The 23,173-nt window shown below is 38.9% G+C and overlaps 1 protein-coding gene across 1 annotated transcript in view; it reads left to right on the top strand.

Annotated features, from left to right (window-relative positions):
* The first annotated feature begins 11,425 nt into the window (after positions 1-11,425).
* Positions 11,426-23,173, top strand: part of MMRN1 (multimerin 1) — a 47,180-nt gene continuing 35,432 nt past the window's right edge. The window contains exons 1-2 of the mRNA XM_084786979.1: positions 11,426-12,200; positions 21,543-21,662. Of these exons, the coding sequence (XP_084643105.1) occupies positions 11,617-12,200; positions 21,543-21,662 (704 nt within the window). The 5' untranslated portion in view covers positions 11,426-11,616. The remainder of the gene's footprint in view (positions 12,201-21,542; positions 21,663-23,173) is intronic.

Below are 23,173 nucleotides of genomic sequence, written 5' to 3'. Positions count from 1 at the left end.
CAATATTTGAGAAAATTCATACTAGTAAGTATGTGCCTGGAATTTTTTATTGGTACATTTTTCACTATGAATAAGACCTTTTAGGCTTTTTTTAAAATGTCACTTTCTGTCAGTGTTCTCAAAAATGAATGTGCCTATTTCATCTAAACTGTGAAACATAATGCCTTAAAATTATTCCCAATAGCCTCTTAACATTCAGCCTATAATCTCTTCATTATTTTCCCAATTTAATACCTAACATTAATAATCTCTGTCTCTTACTTGTTAGGGTTTAGATAATTAATTATAAATTACTTAGTACATATCATTATTCTGTGTTATATTTTCTACTAACATTTGCTATTGTATACTTGCATAATATATAGCATTGTATATGAATATATAAATATATTAACCTTGACATAATATCAGCTTTGAAAATTGTATTAAGTCCTATTATTTTCTCCTTTTATTAATTTGGAATAATTTGATCTCCAAATTAGACTTAGTTCATTCGATTTTACAGCAGAAACTTATCTTTTCTATTCCATCCCTTTCCTCTTCATGGGCGTATGCATTTGAAGTGATACAGTTATGTGCATAACTTACAATGTTATATAGTCCTTGTGTTTTTACCTCTGAGCTAGACTTAGAAGTGTGTTCTTTTTTTTTTTTAATACTTTAGCACTTTTGAGGGCTTAGCTTATTGTATAATACTTTAATGTTTATAACATATTTATGTTTTATTCTTTAAAATGTCCTGAGAAATTGTTTCTAAGGCAACACCCAAGCTAATTCAGTGTCTTCTGTATGTGTATTCTGAAAGCATGCATCCTTCCATTTTGGGTATCCTCTACATATTAATTAGGTAGCTGATTGGTGACTTTATTCAAATACTCTGTATTAACGATGGTTGTCTGTGTATGTCTAAGGGAGGGCTGCTAAGCTTGCTGCCTGTCATTATTCACTGGTCTCTTCCCACCTTCAGTTCTGCCAAGTTCTGCTTCATTTGTTTTGAAGATTTGCTAGACGTGTAAAATTCAATGTTGTTCCATATTTATAGTGAGCTATGTATTTGAAGAGATGATAACTTGTCAGTGAAAAGACTCTTTCTGAATGTCTTAAGTTGAACTAATTTTTAACTTGCATATCCCCTTTGCTTTAAATATGTTTCTGGAACAGTTATAATATGCATTTTCTTTTTTTTTTTAATTTAGTAATGTCTTTATTCATATTATAATCTTTCTTTTTTTTAACAGGATTTTCTATTTAATTAATTTATTCAGATTACATCGCAAGTATTTTTCCCTCACTTGTATGCATCCATTCCTCCCTCCTGCTTTCACCCTATTACCCTCCCTTGGGTCTATGACCAAAGGGGACCTCCTTACCCTATATGGTCATAGGCTATCGATCAAGTCTCATAAGGTGCATTTCTTTAACGCAAAAAAAAAAAAAATACTAGCACCTTGCCTTTTCTGTTGAGGTGTTTCTAACTCTGATAAGCACTGCCTTTTAACTGGGATAGTTACTCAATTTGTATTCATTGTTATTTTTATTCATTTTGCATTGAAGTTTTGTTTTTTTGTGACTCTTTGTCTCTATCTCCTGGTGGTTTTTAATCCTATTTTTCTAAACTGTTAATTCTCTCTTTTTTCTTCTCTTGCCCTTGTATGTGAATTGAGTACTTTTTAAATATTCAGTTTTAGAACTATTTATTGGCATTTTTGTATTTTCTTGCAATGGAGAAATGTACTTTCAAACATTACTTTCCTTTTCACAGGTAGCAGGTGTACTCCACAAATGTACAACTGTGTTTACGCTTCCTCAGAGTGCAGCCGTTACCCTGCACTTCCCTTACAAGTGCTCTGGCTAGCTCCACAGGAGCTGGGAAGTTGGTTCCAACATCCAAACATTTGGAAGCTCTTTCAAGCATTACACTTGGTTACGCAATTATGATACCATCCCCTGGTTTGGTGCACTTACACATGTCACTTTTCTGATTGCCATCACTCCTCCTGCTAGCCTGCCTTCCTTCTGGGGGGCACTTACTCTTTTAGCCTGATGAATTTCTTTGGTATGTCTCACAAGAGAAAATTTTTTTCTTAAGCATTCCTTGTCGGCATCTTCATTTCAACTATACTCAGGAAAGACAATTTTTAAGGATGCATATTTTTTAATTTATAAATTAGTTTTCCCCTTTAAGCCCTTAAAGGATATCATTTTGATATTTCTCCTCCCATTTGATTTAATAAAAATAAATCAACTTTGTTCAGTTCTCTATATCTTGTCACATTTTCCTAGGTATTTCTAATTTTTTTCTCTTACTTCTCAGACTGTGCCCTACAACTTGCCTAAGGATTACTTTGGAGGAATGGCTGGCGTTCTCTGTCTGTTACACAGATAAGCACGCCTGCTGAGACGTGAAGTTGTTCCACAGGTTCATGGACTTCGTACTCTTGCTATGTGTCTGCGGCTCCTTGTTTGCATTTGAACGATAGCTATTGAGCTAACTTCAAGTTAACTCCTCTTACTTCAAGTTAACTCCTCTTCTCCTTGTTGTAGCTCTCCTCCCAGCGGTCCTCTGGCTCAGCTGTTTGTCTTCAGATGCACTTAGGTGTGGTTAGTGTCTCATTTGCACACACATGTTCCAGATCTTCTCCCTCACATCCTAGAATAGCTTTTTAAAATTTTCCCTATACTTCTGATAGTGGGACTTTTTCTATAAATTTACTTAATGAGTGTAAATCACGTTTTCTACTGTCTTCATTTGCCTCATAATTTCTGACTCTGTGAAAGGCAAGTATGAGGTAAGGGGACAACAAAGATGTACTTTCAAGTTGACATGAAAGAACAACATTGCTAGTACTGGCTTCAAAGGTGTGCCTACCCTGTCACGTCCCATCTCTATGAGAGCTGAGTCACCCTAACTTGTAATCTACATCTAATCTCACTGAAATAACTACAGATTTAGTAACTTTGATCTTGCAAGAAACTTAAAGTACTTTGAAGTTACATTTCGAATTTCCCTTTCAATTATAGGCAAGGCTTTGGGGACCTATTTATTCTTTACTATACAAACAAACAAAACAAAAAAAGCCCCAGAAAACCCTGCGAGCTGGTGTGGTATGAGTGCTAAATTTAGCAATAACCCTTGCTTCTCTGACATCTGAAACTGAAGGACCTACAACAGCCTGACCACAAGATCCTTTCATCCCTTCTGCTCCTCAGGATAATGTCCCATGGCCCTTTTATCAAGAAGACCAGGCACAGTTCCCATGTGTCACCAAGGAGTGGCTTTTAGCAAGCTGTACGCATGCAAAGTTATTGAAGCAGGCTGAGCTCTCCCACTTGTGAGGATGGGTACTCTACTCTTGGTGTGAGCTGACCTTACCTGCCAGCGTGCAAATAGGAAGTGCTGTCACTTGCATCACCCACTGTTGGTTGTTAAGTGTTTATCCATCCCCAGGGCTTGAGAATGGGACTCCTCTTGTAAAAGTATGCGGTTTCTATGCAGGCTCAGAACCCGAATAATGACACAAAGACCTATTAATTCAGGCACTATATCTTGGCATAACTATTCTAACCTGACTGTACTGGCATGGTCTACTTCCTAGCCATGTGGCCAGTTACCTACCATCTTAGTCTCACTTTGACAACTCCTTCTTCATCTGTGTCCTGATCGTGACTTTCCTGGTCCCCATCTGAGACCTTCTTTAACCCCAGAAGTCTGCCTTTTCCTCTCCTGCCCAGCTATTGGCTGTTCAGCTCTTTACTTAACCAATCAGAAGGCGATGGAGAACAATGTTTACAACATGGGATCTGGTGCCTTCCTCTGCTCTCTGCAGGTATCCATATGCATGCACGCAAGGCATTCATACACATAAGATAAAAAACGATGAAAACATAAATAAATAAAATTTTAGGCAGGAAATTCTGTCTCTTAGCAAGAAATTGTCTTGTAAGTTTTCTAATCTTAGTGACTCACATTTGGGTATCTCTATTCTGACACATGTTCTTGCCTTGTATGATGCTTTTTTTTTCATTATTTGTCAACCTGAAAAAAGAGTTTAAATGGGGGACTGTCTACACTTGATTGGCCTATAGACATGTCTGTAGAGAATTGCCTCAATGAAGTTGATAGAGGGAATACCCAGCCCACTTTGGATCCTGGGGGTCCTGAACTTTAACAAGAGGGAAGAAATCAAGCTGAACACAAGTGCAAAAGCAATGCATGTGTTCCCTGTCTCTGATGCCACTGCTCTATCTTCCATACAGTAATTGGCAGGACCTGGCATTGTAAGGCAATAAACCCTTTGTAGTAGGAGGGCACAGTGGTTTTTGTACTGCCCTCATAGCTCTCTGGAAATAAAGACTCATGAGACTAAAAATATATTACAAACATATAGGTCATGTAGGAAGGCTCTTCTCTGACTAGCTCATAACTTAAAATAGCACACTTATATGAATTTAGATTCTGCCATGTGACTGGTTACCTGTGCTCAGGTACCATGTCCATCCTTCTCACATCTCGCCTGCTAACTGTTGTGTGCCTGGCTCTATCTCAGAATTTATCTCTGTCTGCCAGATATCCCACCTCCTATTTCTTGCCTCAGCTACAGGCCTTGAGATTTTTTTAGTTGACAAGTGTTGCCTCCATGCAATACACAAGAGATTCCTTCTACAACCTTTTCTCTCCTAAGCTGCTTTTTGTCAAGGTATCTATTGCAGCAATTAGAAATGACACGAAACTGGAACACCTTTTCTGTAGCCTTGTTCCTGTGTTCTTGGCATGCCTCACAGGCAACGTCAGTGCCATTCTCTTCATCTGCCTTTGGGAGCTATGACCATGAACTTAATATATCTCCTTGTTTCTTCTTTTTTTTCCTTCCCTTCCCTTTATTTCTTTTCTCCTTTTATTCCTTTCCTCCCTTCCTTCACCTTACGCTGGCCTTCAGCTGACAAGCCTTCTACATGAATCATCTCACCTGGCTAATAGTGTCTTCTTAATGATGACACTTCTTTTCTTCTCTGACACAACAACTCAGGAGAATAAGGCTTGTAAGGAGATATGTCTCTTTTTATGTCATCTTTACTAACATGGGTGTGTTTCACTCTGTATTGTTTGTTGGAATGAGTAAGAATAATCTCAACTTGTTTTGGTTTTGTTTTGTTTTGTTTTGTTTTGTTTTTGTTGTGGTGGTTTTTGTTTTGTTTTGTTTTGTTTTGTTTTTGAGACAGAGTCTTTCTGTGCAGCCTTGACTGTCCTGGATTTGCTCTGTAGACCAGGCTGGCCTCGAACTCACAGCGATCTGCCTGCCTCTACCTCCCAAGTGCTGGGATTAAAGGCGTGTGCCACCATGCCCCACTAATCTCAGCTTGTGTGTTTGTTTAATTTCTGTTTGGATTTTCCCCCTACTTGTTCAAGTTCCTTTATTTTCTTTAAGGTTTTTATTCCCCTATGATTCTAGTTTTCTACCTACAGCAATCATATACATGTTTGTGATGGGTATGTAGATTATATGTGATTAAGCATGTGCTATGTATCTGTGTATGTACATATGTGTGATATGTGTATATGTATGTATGGTGATGTGTGAATGTATATAAGGAGTTTGTGGGGTGTGTATGTGTGGTCATATATGTGATATGTATGGTGAGTGTGTATATGTGTGATATTTGTGGCATATTATGTGAACAAGTGTGTATGTGGATGTAACATATGTGTTTCTATGCATATACTGTGTGTGATTTGTGAGTATGTGTAGTATATGCATGTGAACATGTGTGTGTATGTATGTGATGTGTATATGTGTGTTTTGTATGTGCTATGAGTGTGACATATGTGAGTTTCTAGGTGTGGAGTACGTTTACATTGTTTTTGTATATGTATGTGTGTGATGTGTTTGTATGTACCATGTGTGTGCGTGTGTGTGTGTGTGAAAGAAAAAGAGAGACAGACAGACAGACAGACAGACAGACAGACAGAGGAGGGGAAGAGAGAGAGAGATGGAGAGTACGGAATGGAAGGGTGTTCATCTGTGATCTGTGTGAGTGGGGTATGTGTGTATGTCACGGGGTGCACATGGAACTTAGAGGACAACCTTGGCATAAGTCCTTACCCACCACCCTGTGTGAGACAGGGTCTTTACTTTGTTTTTCCTACTGCGCACATCAGGCTAGGCAGTGTATGAGCTTCCAGAAATTCTCTCAACTCACCATGGAGCACTGGGATTACACACATGTACTACCACTCTAGGTTTTGAGGATCTAAACTCAGATCCTCACACCACACACACTGGTTGTTGTTAGCAGATTCACTGCTTATAGATATTTATGTTTCTAGTTTTCAAATTCTCCAGTATTCAGCTATGGAGCTTTGAAGCTGAGAAACCAGAGGACTCCATGCTGTGTCCCATTTCAATCTTATTATGTTTGTTTTATAGATAACGCCTGGGGTTTTGAGATGTAATTGGAAGGAGAAACATGCCAATTTCACATTTCTAGGCATATTCACTAATGATATTATTTTGTTACAGATGTAAATGTCCACTGAGGAACAAAACTCACTCATTTCTAAAATGATCAAAATCGATAATCTTAAAGACTTTGAAACTGACTCTTTCAGTTTGCTCTTGTACTTAAATGACAAATAAAGAATAAGCAATAGTTTTAGAAACCATGTGTAGATTCTGTGCTAAGACCTGTGTGTAGTCATTATTGTCTAGTCTCCTGGCTTCCACGGCATTCAAACCTACACATCCAGGTTTGTAGAAAGCTCATTATGAATTGGTCAGGAAGGTCCCATAGACCCTCAAAATGACACAGGTCCTTGTTTGCTTGTTTGTTTGATGTATGTGAAACATGAAACATCTGCATGAAAGTCTGTGTACCACACAAGCATGTCGTGTCCACAGAGACCAGAAGAGGGCATCAGATTTCCCCTAGGACTGTAGTTGCAGATGGTTTTCAGCCTCCCTATAGGTGTTGGGAATTGCACCCTGGTCCTAAGAAAGAGCAGTCAGGGCTCCTAGTTTCTACCACATCTCTCCATCCCACAATGCAGTTTCTTCATTGGCCACCAGGACTAGATAAGATCTTGTTGCTAAAGACATGGCATACTTTAGTTGCAAGACAAAGAGAAACCAAGCTGAAACCAAGCTAGACACTTCTTCCCTTTCTATCTAGCTTTCATAGTGCTGGTAGGTGCTATGCAGGCTACAGAGGAAGAAAAGTAATCAGCTTTACTGAAGTGTGATCCATCTGAACACCAAAACCAACGAAGATGGTACAATAGCATGGCTGTTATGGGGGCAATCAGTTGATTTCTAATGGGATTTTAGACCCATTCTACAGAAGTAAATGATATCTGGTATTATAGCTGGTCAAAATCCATACTATAAAGATCATAGGCCCCTTGGAGGAACTTACTACTACTGTTTTGTTAGATGAACATGGTGACTGTCATAGGACAATGGTGACACAAAGCTTGTGGGAGTAACTAACCAATATATAATTTGACTTAAGGCCTATTCCACAAGATAGAACCTAAAACCAACACTGCTTTAGTGACCAGCAACCTGGGACTGCCTGGCCCAGGGAACTAGGGTAAATGAAATACTACTGTCCTTAAAAGTACCCCATAGGCTTGCTTACTGCTCAGCCTTCTGGAGGCAATGTCTCAATTGAAGGTCTCTCCTCTCAGATGTATCTAGGTTGTATCCACTTGACATAAAACTAGTCATCACAGTGTCCAGCTGTCTTCTAGATATTTGTAATTATATTAATAGATTAGTGCTGCCTTCAACCTTGGTCAGAAAAGCTTCTGTTTACAGTGGGTGATGGCTTCTACAAAGACACCATTAGGCCGTGTGCTATGAGTGCTTAGTCCTAAATCGAACATCCTTATCACCCCTCCAAGGTTCCGGGAACACGAAGGAGCAGGAATCAGAAAGGAAGTAAGTGTCAGAAGATGGGAAGGAACATTAGAAAATGCTGTCTTCTAAACAGATGTGGCAGTTGTGCCCTTGAACTCACAGCAACATTTACTGCCTGCAGAAGACCCATCCCAAACTGATCCCATCAACAATCCATTGTGGATGGAGGAGACGCTCAGAAGGCTCTACCCCTACCTAAGGAGTTGTAGGCAGTTAGTGGTTGCCGGGGTAGGCTGCACTGATTGAATCCTATTTCTTGATAAATGTACATGTGCCATTGCAAAGGCATATCAGCTATCAGGGTAAATGTTAACAGTTTTGTCTTGCCTGAGTTGGAGGTTTTTTCTTTTGGAGATTTCTATTAAATGGTATGGGTGGACATATTATGCTTCTCGTTAGTTACTAATGCATCAGCTTATACATCGTTTAAGTTAAGTTTAATTTCCTGTAGCAAACTTACTCTTTATGCCTTTACTGTATAACTCTCTTTGTTCATATGTAAGTTTAATAGGTTTTTAATATTTTCAACTAATGAAAAATTGTAGAAAGCTGAGAACTCTGGTATCTTCCCTGATTCTTTACAGTTCCAATTTACAGAGGAAGAGTGTAATAAAATTTTATTTAAAATCTTTAAACTATTTTATGAAAATGAACCTCATGAAAAGCAAAACATCTGCTGAGCCCTGTTAGCCTGTTGGGAGCTATTCCTGCAGACATGAGACGGCTTCAGACAACACATGGCACAAGCTGCAACTGTGCCCGCCATGTAAGAGTTTCCTTAACCCACCCTGTATTTTGTTCTAATTTAATAAATGTTTTACCTTATTTTCTTTTGATTAGAAGACTAACTCATGTAGATTATGGTAGATAAAATAAAACAAAACAGGTTGATTATCTCATGACCTAGAGACGGGACATTTTACAGTCTATTTAATGTCAGTGTTAGTGATGAAATGCCAAAGAATATTCAGAAAGCACAAAACAGTCTCCTGTTTCAACTCTAATAAAATGTCAAAATGAATTAAGTTGGTAACATGATATAGCAATATAAATGTTGCAGTGGCAACGGGGTATATGTTGGGGTCCCAATAACAGTATTACTTAACTTATAAATCATTTAATTTATTTTATTTCTTGAGTGCATACAAAACAATGGGTTTTATTATGAACTTCATCCCACTGTTCTCTCCTGTTCTCATTGCTACCTTCCTGTTGGGACCTTTTCTTCTCTCAAATATCTTCCCCTTCTGCTTTTGTGCTCTTATTCCGCCCCCCACACATCTCTCTCTCTCTCTCTCTCTCTCTATATATATATATATATATATATATATATATATATATATGTGTGTGTGTGTGTGTGTGTGTGTGTGTGTGTGTGTGTGTGTGTGTGTCCCCTTCTCTCTTTCCTTCCCTTTCTCCCTCTTTTCTCTTTCTTACTCTCCTCTTTTTACTCTCCTTCCCTTTCCCCCTCTCTCTCCCGGCCGCCCTCCCTCCTCTTCTCCCTCTCTTTTTGCCTCCTTCTCCCTCCCTCCCTCCCTCCCTGAGCAGGCCATTGATGGTTTATGTAGTATAGGTATTGTGTGAGTAACCATACACCAGCAAGGCATACTCAAGGGATTTACATAACAGCAGGGCTTAGCAGATCAGTAATGACATATGGAACCTTTAACCTATTGATCACAAGGTTGCTTGTAAGCCTACATGGGAACAAGCACGCGTGTTATATTGGTCAATATTTCACAACAGGCTAAATGCATTGCACATTACTATTCAATCTTACGACCATTTGTTAGCTAGTTGGTATCATGTTTAGAGCCAGGAAATTAATTCTTTACCATGAACATTCACTGACTGTTCCTAGGATTTGGTGGTATTTTACACCACAGAAACAAAAATAAAATAAGAAAATGAAAGGAAACAGCATGTCACAGGTCTGTTTTTCAAGTGTTTGGAACTGTCTGTTTACAGATTCTTGCACCATGGGCATTAAATTGTGCTTTAATTAGAAATGCTTTCCTGGAGGGTTTCTGAGTTACCGCCCTGCTATAAACTAAGCCTGCTTCCTCCTGTCTGTTCTAAGCAAGGCTTCTATAAAGTCGGCTTCTTATGACTGAGAACCATGTTCATAGGGTAAACTTTTGCTGGTTTGGGCCCTTTTGCTTCTGGGATCTCCACTCAGTACTTTGCTCTTACAGAAAGAGTTTCTACATTATTCTGTCCCAAAGCCTATGTCAGAGCCAGAGCTGCAGGTTCCTACGTCTTGGTATAAATCACATCGCATCTTACACTCTCAAGGGGATCAATAATGTGATTATATAAATCAATGGCAAATTGAAGGCTGGAAAAATGTTCCCAGGCTAGTATTTGGTCAATCAGAGAAAATTAAGGCTTATTTTAAACCGTGGGGTCCTGTGTTCCTAATTAGCAACAACAGCACATAGCTGTAATGATTGATAGCAAGTATGCAGCAGATCTCCAGTTTCCTAGTCTTAAACAAATATATTCTATGATCAACAGTGTAACCGACCCCACATAAAGTGGCACTGGTTAGCATCATCTAAGAGGAAGTCCCTCCCACGGACTTGGAGCCTCACAAATGATTGAATGAATGCGTGAGTGACACCGAGTGTGACAATGTCAATCTGTCTAGGGTTTGTTGCAGAGGACAGAATTTAGTTGAAGCTTAATGAGAGACTGCAGGAAAACTGCACTCACATTTCATAAAGTATTTCTACTAGAAAACAGCCTTAGAAAATATTTTTCAAACTTGACTTTCTGTTCCTAAAACTCTTCTGTTTTTTGGTTTATCGCAGTATTATGGCATTACCTATGACCCCATTTTAAATGACTTCATTGTTTCTTCACCCATTTCTATACACATGATCAGAGCTTTAAAAAGTACAGAGACTAACTCCTGATTATTAATTCTGTTATTGGTGTCACTGATAAAAAAAAATTTTACGATCACAACTTTAAATTGATTGCTCATATGCCTTTATATTTTTGAGTTTTAAACTTTTGTTCTTACTTATAGTTATTGATATTAACTTTAGGTAATTACCCAACTGTTGCATATTCCCAGTGGTACAGGAAAGGGCACACAGTGCTAACTGTGTGTGCATGTGTATGTGTGAGTGTGTGTGTGTGTATGTGTGTGTGTGTGTGTGTGTGTGTGTGTGTGTGTGTGTGTGTGTGTACATGGGACAGCGTGGCTCTCTGGGTATGGCACACTGTGAAGAAGATCATCACAAAATCTTTTCTTGCTTTCCTGATGCATTAGAACAAAACATTAAGCTCATTCCTGTAGCCTAAGGAAATTCCACTCCCCACTGCCAGTGGAAAGTTTCTTTTCAAAAGTGGAGAGCCTTGAGGATACCTGGGAAATGGAAAGTTGCCTCATGGGCTCTCCTGGCTTTTCCTGGTGATAATGGCCCGTGTTTCCCCTGTCCCCTTAGCTTCTTAGAGGTCCTTCACCACATCCATTGATCCATCCTGGGAGGGTCACAGATCTCAGAACAACTACAGAAACAGGAAAACGCGCTTCCTGAGTACACTGCAAACACAGAAACCTGTTTCCTCTGTACGTATCAAATGGTCAAAAGCCAGTTTTAGCACGGTCAGTGCTAAAGTGGCTCTCAGGAAAGCTGGAAGGACTTTGTCTCTCACTTTCACATGAATTTCTGTGCTTAAAGCTGCTACAATGCAGAGACTAAAGTTGCTTGTCCTGCTTTCCAGTTTGTGGAGCGGGGTTTTTGGGCTTAACTACACCCAGCGTTCCTGGACTGCACCTGAGGATGAAGAGTCCATTCCGATTCTGAACTCCACCTCAGCCTCTGTAAGTGAAGTACTGAGCCTCCAACTGCTCTCTGCCACTCAGAATCCCTCGGCTAAGGCAGCTGCGGTTCCTGAGAGACCTTCTGAAGACTCTCTTCTACAGTCAACACCTCTGCCCTCTGAGACAAGCACCCCTCCTGAGGGGACGGGAAACCAAACGCCCACAGCCCTAGAGAAGACAGAGGCAGAAGCGGTATCGCTGCCTTTTTCTCTCCAGAGGAAACCCACGATCAAGGCCAGCTCCGGAGCAGGGCCGGTGATGCTTGCTAATGCCACGCTGAAATTCCTTCAGAGTTTTTCCAAAAAGTCCAGTCAACAAGCAATCTCCCCTAAGTCTGCTGGAGACACAGGAAACAGGCCTCCAAGGGAAACACACCTCAGCAGACGTGACAGCAGTGGAAATCAAAGAACCAGCTATCAGAAACCCAGTTTTGAAACAACTAGAGGAAAGTAAGAACCCTTCTGTTCTTGTTCTGTCTCTGACTGTAACGTCTATACGAGTAAATGCTAGAAGTCTGAAGTCGCTCGTGCTCACAGAGTTCTTAGTAACATCAGGTTGTGGTAGTGGTTTCAAAATAGCAGGCATAGCCTTCGGGAAGAGATGAGAGAAGAACAAATGGTTGACATCTCTTCACTTTTTCCAATTGCTGTTGTTCAGGATCAGGAACAAAGTGGCAGCACCAAGGCAGTGAGAACCGCGAAAGGTTATCGTGAAATTTTCAGTTAGGAGAACTTAGCTGTAGAGGCTCATAGAACAGGTGCCCAGCAAGCCATATTTAAGTTGTCCCCTAGGTTACCTAGTCAGAAGTATGAGAGATCAGAACGCCAGCTTGATTTCAGCCTGATCTAAAGCGACAGCGATTTGAATTGTTGAAGTAAGATAAGCCTAAGTTTAAGTGAACATTGTAAGAAGTCTCAAGTGGACCCAATAATGAAACACAGAGCAGACGCATACCTAAGCAAGTGAGTCTTTTATTCACATATGAATTGGTCATCTGTATTTCAAGGCATAAGTCAACCTTGTAAATAATTGAAATAGCTTTGCGTCTAAATTGAGTTAGGCATATCAGTAGTAGAATAAAATTTAACTTAAAAATAGTAGTTCACACCTGCTGTGTGAACAGTGTTTTGAGCAAGCCGTTGACTAGATAACATGAGGAGCAAGAGGCAAGGAAAGTAAGGCCAGCACAGCTGAGTGCCTGAGTTCTATTAGTTAGGTCTGGTTATTTATAGAATTTCAAGGTTATAAACCTTTAAAAATATAAACATGATTTTTAGCTAAAAATTCACTTAGACTTTGGAATAACCCACGTTAACTGTGAGACAAGTACCACCTACCAGTCATGTTTAACTTGGATGAGTAGACTTTATGTACAGCTGCTAACACATCCTACTTAGTAAGAAGTTTACTATTAAATAAAAATGACAAATGGTAGCTATTGAGAATCTTTTCTAAATTGCTTTCATGTATCATTTCTATTTACCATGTTTTATTAATGCCTGTAATTCAATTATCTTTAATTGCAATAGAACTCCTGAACATTCATAGGAAATGATTGTGAGCTTTTCATCTGTCTGCAATTAGGAGAGTGCATGTAATACGACAGGAAGCCAATAAAGCAAATGAAAAGATAATTAAGCTAAAGAAACACTTACATAAGAAGTATGTATTGGGCTGTAGATATGACTCAGCCATTAAAGGCTATGCTCACAATGAAAATTAAGACATATCATTGTATCGTAATTAAAATTACTATTTAACCATTTTATAAATAAATATTAGGCTTGACATTACAATAGCATTAGATTTTGAACTGACACTAGTTATATTAGCTAAGGCCCTTGCTCTCAACACTTAGAAAGCCTTTTTTATTTGTCCATTATTTATGAATGCCCACGATGTGCATGGAACTCTGCAAGGCTTTGGACACATAAAGAATTTGAATGTCCTACCTATATGAAATATTTACTGCAAAAAGTAAGGATTAATATACATATTGAATTTCTCAAAATTCAATGTGTTTCAAGGAAATCACATATGAAATCAACTAGCTGGGGGCTAGAGAGATGGCTCAGAGGTTAAGAACAGTGGCTGCTCCTCTAATGGTCCTGAGTTCAATTCCAAGCAAATGCATGGTGGCTCACAATCATCTATAATGAAATCTGATGCCCTTTTCTGGCCTGCAGTTATACCAGTTATACATGCAAGCCGAACACTGTATATATAATAAATAGATAAAATAAATAAATAAATAAATAAATAAATAAATAAATAAATAAATAAATCTATCTTTTAAAAAAGAAAAAGAAATACAACTAGCTGAGCAGCACTTTACCTTATGGGTTCCCTGATAAGAATAATCTTCAATTGTCTGTATAGTAAAGTAACAATTGATTTAGAGATTCTATTGTTTTCAGTCCTGGAGAACCTGGGGTCTCTAGTAATTTTCTCGACTCCATCTAAGATATGCTACTCATTAAACCATCCAAATGACAGTATTGTGAGAGAAAAGCCAGGTCTAGAGAGAAAAGCCACGACACAAAGATCCCTAGAAGACTTGAATTTTAAAAAGTTTTTCAGGTTTTTATTTGCTTAATAATAACAACAGCAAGCACTTATATGGTGTGTGTGTGTGTGTGTGTGTGTGTGTGTGTGTGTGTGTGTGTGCATGCATGCGCACACCTGTGACCCAGTTAACCATTACATATAAAAATAACTCCACAAAGGGAAGATTCTCTCTTTCTGGAGAGGTTAAATAATTAACATTCAGTCATTTAGTTACTATATGTCAGGGCAGAAATGAGCTGGCTTCAGAGCTGGGCAGCTGGCTCCTCTAGTGCACTCCCTTAGCAGGAGAGAGGCCATCATTGCGAGTGGGAGGACAGAGTGATCTCATCTCTCCGCCTGGGAATCTGCAAAGGCTCGTGGCTACCTGCAGAATACATTTCAGATTTCTTGCCCAGTTACTCACACAACCTTGTACATTGTCTTCAGCCTCGTATTTTACCACTTTCTACCTATCCAAATTTTGATTCTTTGATCCACAATATATTGAACCTTCCTTTCTTCTTTGTCTAGATGGTATGGTCTTTTCCTCTTATCTGTTCCCTTTGCACACAAGGGCAGCCTTCTTCGGCTGTTAGGCAGCCCTTCTAATGCACTCTGTGGCTCACCATCTTCTATCACTGCACTTACAACAGAGAATTCTTTCTTTCTTTCTTTCTTTCTTTCTTTCTTTCTTTCTTTCTTTCTTTCTTTCTGTGATGTTTGAGACAGGGTCTGTCTATGTAGCCCTGGCTGCCCATTATGTAAACCAGGCTGGCCTCAAGCTCACAGAGCTCCATTTGCCTCTGCCTCCGATTTTGAGGATTAAAGATGTGTGCCACTATGCCTGGCTCAAAGAAGAATTCTTACAAAGAACTCATGATCTCTTTAGATATACGGACCCACCCTTAGTGTTATTTAAATCTCTGGTCTATCAGGTGCATGATGATAAATAATCCAGCCTGGGTGATATGGGGTATGTAGGGAAATGAAAAAGGGAATGTGAAATGTGAGGGTTCACGTGTGAGTAGAGCTATTCCCAAAAAGTATTTCTCTGTGCAAATAAGCACTTGTTTGTCTGGAATAAGCATATCATACCTTTATCATTCTGTCTCATGTTTGAAATTTAATAATAGTACTTAGTATAAAGGAATTATTGTGCCTATGATAGGTTCTTTTCTTCAACATTCTTCTGGATTATTTGCATCTGACTTGGTTCCCTTTTAGCGCTCTGGGGGCTGTCAGCTACATCAGATCTGGGGTTTCCTGTCTGGCAGAAGGAGTATTTGTAAATGACTGAGCACATTAAAATAGGCACAAAAAGATGGAATTAGAACTAGGGCACTTATATGTAGGACAGACGTTTGCTAGAGAGCCAACATGTCCTCAGCATTGTGATCATGGAAAAGCTTAGTTACCAAGAATTCCTCCATGCTGCGCCCTCATAAGGCCCGGGGCTAGGATGACAGGCATGAGGAGGAAATCTAGTCAGTTGTAACAGTGTCAAATGTAACATGTGTGTGAATGAAGCCAAGGAGAGTGAATTGGGGTAAATAGGCGAACTATTCTGAATAGGGCCAGTAAGCCTTGACTGAGGATAAGAGATGCAATGAGGGGCAGAGCAATCCAGCTACCTGTTTAACTTGTCACCAACCTGATCCGCTACATACAAGAATCTCTATTGCAGTGATCCTAGGGAATCAGGCTGCTTCTGTAATGGAGGCCTCGGTAGATTCTCTACATGTTCCTCTCCGTACAAACTCACTCTGATCTACAAGCAAGACTCTTCTCACTCTATTATGTTCTGGGTCGCTCTGCTTCTCCTCATCCTGTCCTCACCCTGGCCTCCTAAGTCACTGGGATACCACACATTGGTATCCCAGTCCTGCAACCCATGAAAATCAAGCTAATGCTCACTGTACATACTGATTCCCTTTATGATGCCTAAAATGAATATTTTAAGTATTGACATGAAAGGGGGATTGGGTCAGACTTTCTTGGAATTTGTTTATCATGTCACACTTTTGTAAACTTTAAATGACAAAGAAATGAAAGTGCCTTAAATAATGTATTGGCAATAGTTACTGGCTAGTCAACTGTGCACTTCAAAACACATTCTGAATTTTCAAAGAAGTCTTTCTCAAAATCTGGGGGCATTTGCAGTCTTACCATCCCCCTTCAAGCTCACTTTGAGTCCTCTGAGCTCAGTTGCTCCTAGACTGAACAAATTCTCATCATTGTGCAAAGATCTCAGAGGATTTTTCCTGAAGTCTTCCTCCATTTAGTATTTAGAATGAAGGACTACTCCTCCTCTTTCAACTTTGATTTTGACATCACCTCTTCAAAGAGACCATCTCTGACAGCCTGACATTGGCCCTCTGGATCACTGTCCCCTTCTTATCTCATTGAGATTTTCCTTTATAATACTCACGTATATCTTCAGACAGCTGAGCACTTTTTGCTTTTCATGAAAGCGGGAATTTTGCCCGTCAGACTGTAATTCTATTCACTGCTTGGAACAGAGAGAACAGGATAGAGAAAGAATTCAAGGAAGCTAGAAGGAAAATGGATTTTTGCGTGGTCTGAGAGCTCAGATGGGCAATGAAAACTTGGTTCAGAGAAGTATTTCAAGTGATGGATGTGAGTGGTACTGAAGGAGGGGTCTAGAACTGAGGAAAGCATCTGGGTGGAAAGGGGAGGGGCTTATGTATCTCAGGCTGGCTTGCAACTTGCCATGCTGGCAAGGTTGATCTTGAATTCCTGGGTCTCATAGGCCAAGTACTGGGCTGGCGGGTGTGTGTCATCACACCCAATGCAACTGGAGAAATTCCTGCGTTTAGTAATCTAATCATGGCAGAGGCCTGCAGTACAACCTTTTACTGAAGGACCACAGAGTCCCACTTAGTGGGAGAAAAAAAAAAGTCATGAATACTGTTTTTAAACGGAGTAAAATACGACCTGTAATGAGCTCCTTGCTCCAGGCTGAGTTTCCTGGCCTGTGAGGGATGATGGGAAATAAGATGATAGTTATTGCAGGAGTGGGAATGGGGGAGGGTAGACATAAAACTTTGTCCAGACAAGTCTCTCTTTTTCCTGATGTCCTAAATCCACACAGTACTTGAAAAGTGACAGTTAAGTCTAAGGACATTCAGACATGCAAAGATGATTCCACATTGCAAAATCCAAAAAGCATCTTTATACTAAATAAAGTTTTCATCTTGCAGACATACAGATGTTTCCACTGTGCTACTGTCAGGGGAAACAAACACTAGAGTGCTTTCTGCATTTTAATATCTCCCATTGATCATGGACTTTTTTTTTTTTTTTTTTTTTTTTGCTATTTCTTGTCATGGCTACTACAAATATGTAAATTTATAGTGCTAGAATTTGACATGTGTTTATTCAGACAAGGTAAATCAGTGAGAAACTTCTGCATTTCCACACCTTTTGCTTTTCTAACTATAAAGCTATAAGTTAAAAATATATTATTTAAGAAGACGTGTTAAAAGAGTCCGTTGGCAGGAGGGAACCAGTCAGTTAGGCTGAAAAGCAGACATCACACATCTAACCTGTGCTGTCTGCTGCCTGGGAAAGCCTGACACCTGCTGGATCAGAAGCTGTCTGCGACACTCTGCGGAGGTCACAGTCTAAAGAAAACCAGAGTAAAAGAAAAATAAAGCTCGGCAAATTATTTTAAAAGATCACTGCACAGTTTGACCACAAGTGCATGTGTGTGCGTCACTTGTCTATGATTCTGTTTGCCACAATTTAATACCACTTTTTCTTGATTAAAAATTAGAAAATAAGCCCAGGTGTATAGTGGAATGGGTCCAGTGTCACTGTCTTCTCACATCACATGGCAAATACTGTACACAGCACCTGTCACCACCCAAGAACACTGCACATGGCAAGTTCTGCCACATCAAGAACATCACACACAGTGACTGAGACCCTGGAGGCTGTGTGCCATCATCATCTGTCGGTGAAAATGTGATGGAAGTCACCATTCTACCATCCTGTTCCACTCCAGAGAGCATGGTTATGGTGCTAATCACGAATCTTAACTGCAAACGTGGATGGGAAAGAGGTGCCTTCTTTTGGGAGTTGGGGTGGGAGTGTAAGGGGGAGACGTTCAAAACCAGATTTCTCTGTGTAACAGCTCTGTCTGTTCTAGACCTTGCTTTGTAGACCAGGCTGTCCTTGAACTCACTGAGAACTACCTTCTTCTGCCTCTGGAGTGCTGTGACATGTGCCACCACACCTGGCTGAGGTGTTTCTCCTTAAAGTCTGAATTAACTGCAAAATTAAAGACTCACTATAAGTTTAATATCCATAAAATTTTGTAAACCATTTTAAACTATACTTATATAAACTATATGGAAGAAACATGAACAGAAATTATTATTCATGCCCGGAAATAAAACATTCATTTACAGAAGAAGATAGGAGTTGAAATGTGATGCTGTTTTGGCGTATAGACACAGCTGATTATAATAATAAGTCTAAAGTTTTAAGTGTAATCATGATCATCTTATTAGGTGTAAATCCGTGTTTTTCACTTTTACTATTTCTTTTGTTCATACTACGTGAAATTCTTTGACTTTCATTAATATATAGTAAACAACATGCCATTTCACTCTTTCAAGGTCAGATTTGATAAAAGACTTCTTTGACTCAATGTTATCAAATATAACCCTTACAAAATTTCATATAACATGTTAAGAATAATTGTGTGCATGGTTCCTCATGATTATAAAGATTTTTTGAATACTGTGGCAGTTCCTGAGAGATGCCCTTTGTCATTTGAATCAACAATAACTGATGATGACAGCCTTCTGTACTGTTTTCTGGAAATTATTGATTTGGAACACAGAAACAATCATAGATAAGAGGGACTTATCAGGTCATTAGAAAAGAATCTATACTTATTTTCATATAGTACATGTAGTGTGTGCATATATACTATACTATAGTAAATAACCTATAGTATACCATAGGTTAGCTTATTTAGTCTTACCATACTGTGACACAGGTCACATTGTTAAGCTTTCTTTCCTGAAAACAAAGCTACGTTGAACAGATACAATAATACATAGTAGGCTTTAGAATTAAATGTTTTACAAAAATCTTTTGTATTTATTAAGACTTCTTTTATGGAATAAAATGTGATCTGCTTTAGAATGAGTTCTGGAAAAATGTACAATCTACAGCTGTAAGTGCCTATAATATCCATTTGGTCTATTGGATAGTTTTACTTTGAATTTTCTTTCTTGGTTTTCAGTCAGGATGACTTACCTAACACTTTCTTGCCCTATATTTCAGAAGTTTTATGATATGATTTTTTTTCTTTTCTTATGGATTTTCATTGTTGGTCTCTTGAAAGTGTTCTGGAATTCTTAGAAATAATGTTTATCTCATTGTTTTACTTATTATTTACTGACATGTAAACACAGTATTTTCTCAACATTGTCTAACCTGCACAAGAAGGTTAGATTTTAAGTTACAATAGAATTCCTGTCCCACGACATTTTCCTGTATTCAGCAAGCTAAGCTTTTGCTCATGGCCAAAGGTGTCCACTTTTCCCTAAAGGAAATCTTTTGCCTACTCACTTGGAAAATACAAGTTTAACTACTGCTTCTAATTCCACCCGTGGCATCTAGGATTTCCTTAACCTTTTCTACTTCCTAGAGTTTTGCGGTATATATTGTCCCTACTCTCTTCCTGCTATTATTCTGGGTTCGCTCATTTGTCCCTATGCTAAGCAATAGATACTGTTACTATAGATTCCAGGCTCTGTTGTCAGGCATAAGAGCACCTGCTGACTCTCATTTTGGCATTTCTCCCTCATCCCTCATTGTATGAATCCTCCACACATATCTAACCATTTCTTAACAAAAACCTCATTCTGTTCCATTCTGAAGCTGTTCTCCCTTTGTGGACACAACCTCTTATGCTATGGTTTGAAAACTGCACCCAGTGAAACACTAGACTGTTGTGTTTATGTCACATGCTAAGGAGCACACGACTATATAGTCCACTATACAACATCCAGAAACATGCTTTTTATAGATAGACACATCCCATAAAACATATATATTTTATAAATAAATGCATATCATCTGAGACTCTGATGTGGCAGGGGGAAAAACACTATGCAGCTAGCTTAGAGGATACTATATCTGGTTTAAGACCTCATAGAAAGCTTGTGTTTTATTAAGTAAAATCCCTGCCATTATAAATAATTGTGACATATTTACATTGTATTTCTTCATGAATTACGATGACCAGATGATTTCCCTTCATGCTAAATCTTAGACTGCTTCTGTTGGCTTATTTGGAAGCACATTTTTCTTATTATTTGCTATTTCGAATAGGATAATTTTATTTTTTGTTTTATTTTTATTTATTTTTTTTCTCCTTTATTAATTTATTCTTGTTACATCTCAATGGTTATCCCATCCCTTGTATCCTCCCATTCTTCCCTCCACTTGCTGTTGGTGCATAGATGTGTAACTGTTTTGTATTAGTGAACTATTAAGTTAATTTGCAATAAATTATAAAAATTTTGATGAACTTAATTATCTTGCTCGATTTAAATTTTGTTTTTGTTTTTGTTTTTTGTTTGTTTGTTTTTTGAGACAGAGTTTCTCTTGTAGACCAGACTAGCCTCAAACTCACAGAAATCTGCATGTCTTTGCTTCCCAAGTTCTGGGATTATAGGCACGCACCACCACAGCCAGCCAAAAAAAAAAAAAAATTATCTAGAGTATTTTGTTTCTTATTTCCAGTATATCATTGGGTGATAACAGTCTCATTTCCTGTATTTGTATTTTCACCATTTATTAATTGTTTCTGTCTTTCTACACATGATTCCATTTGTTTGCTTCTATCTTATTACACCGAGCCCAAAGTAACAGACCTAGATCTGAGACTTTGTGTTCAGTACAAACACTTACATTGGATATAAGAGCAGTCTTGGATTTTTGTCTTAAAGTAACAAAATGCAGGCTCTAACTTAGTTCTGATTATTTTCATCATATAATGTTTCTTTAAATCTCCTTGGGTTCAGAAATCAATGATCATTTTCTTTTCTGTGTGGATATTAAAAATGAGACAAGCACATTTAAAAGCACTTTTCAAAGTACCTTATTGATATATTTGTCAAAATACATAAAAGTCTATGAAAATTATGTTGACAAAAATACTAACAGTGAGTTTTTTCTGCCAACGATGTTTGCTCCCTCAGGAACTGGTGCGCTTACGTACATACCAGGTTATCCCCCACCGTGATACTGGACACTCATGGCTCTTATGGACCGCATGCAAGAGGATCCTGTGGCTGGCCCAGTGGACGCTGTTCCCAGAGGTATGAAATGCTTTCATGTTGGCTGGTAGACTGGAAATATGTAGAGATGGCAATCTTAGACATAGCATGGCCAGGTGGAAGACATGCATATTAGACACATGACCTTTAGTAAATGCACATGTGGTGACTAATAATCCTTGTGCTGTCTATTTGCTTTAGGAACCATGTGAGCTACTGCAGTCATATACTTAGCTTACTGCCTGATACCCAGTGTTTAGGGAGTGTGAAACTTCTTGTTCCATAGTCACTGTTATATCAGTTGTGTAACCTAGTCAACAACCCTGGGCTTAGATCCTTCTGATATGCATAAAAAATTTAAAAGATTTAGTAATTTTTTTTTTGTTCTAGGTAAGAAAGTAGCTCATACATAACTTTAAACTGTATTTAAAATAGAGACAGACATTACCGGCCTTGTGTGTGGGGAAGCAGCTCTTCTTTTGTCTACCTTAGTCACCACATTGTTCATTACATGTATGAATATATTATATGTACATTATATAATATATAATAATACATACACACACCACTGTCATAAAATGTAAGGCTGAGCTGTTGGTAACTTCTCTGAACCCATAGAGTGACTCTGGCATGACTAAAGATGTTCACAAAGGACCTGCAATAAAAACTAGCTATGCAAGCCCTGAGACTAAAGCTACACAAATGATCATACAAATAACTCAGGAAACAAAAGCTGACGACACAGCAGCAACCTGGAACCATGCACAGTAAGGACACATAAAATCCAGGTGTCCCTGAGTCCTTTGAGGACTGGGATTCCTGCTCCAGAGAACTAAGTACTTCTTAGGGATTTGTGAGAGCTAAATCATGACCCTGCTTTCAGCTAGCGTTCCCTTTGTGATAATTTTCTTGTCATGGAAGGCACAAAGAACATATTGTTAATTCTTTGATAATGAAAATATTACCATAGGAACCCTTGTCATATTGTTTCTGGGTTCAAGGTGAGTTCCTCCCCCCCCCCGCCCATCTCTTCTCTCTTCTGAACCCAGCTACATTATGTTTGTCCCTCTCTCTTACAGTGTGCGTCCATTTGAGTGGGTTTTTCCACTTATCCGCAACCCTAGCATTTATACAATAGTTGTCTGTTTTTCCTTTATTGTATCATCATGGCATGCAACAAACATTCCGTTTGCCCCAGAGCAGGAACATTTGCCCTAAGCACGATTCAAGAAAGTTCTAAGTTATAGAGTCAACGCCACAAACTAAATAAAGCCATCTTCATTTCTTACTTTGCTTCAGCAGTTGGGCTGGAGATGGTGGTTCCTCCAACTGAAATATTTATTCTGTGTAGTTTATTAAAGTACATGTAGACGGATGACTTAGCATGCTTTTAAGGCAGGGAGGAATCTTGTAGCTTATTCCCCTACTGAGGAGCAACCTCTGACACAGGGACCTACCTGTCATGCTACAGCAGAAGCAAAAATCCGAAGGATGCAGTTCCTCCTCACACAGTTCTTAAACAGGTCACAAGGGTTTAGGTGACAAATTTCAGT

This window comes from Acomys minous (assembly GCF_964271855.1).
Source record: "Acomys minous genome assembly, chromosome: 6".
Classification (NCBI taxonomy): domain Eukaryota; kingdom Metazoa; phylum Chordata; class Mammalia; order Rodentia; family Muridae; genus Acomys; species Acomys minous.
Note: the sequence above shows the minus strand (reverse complement) of the source record. Positions and strands in the feature narration are given on the sequence as shown.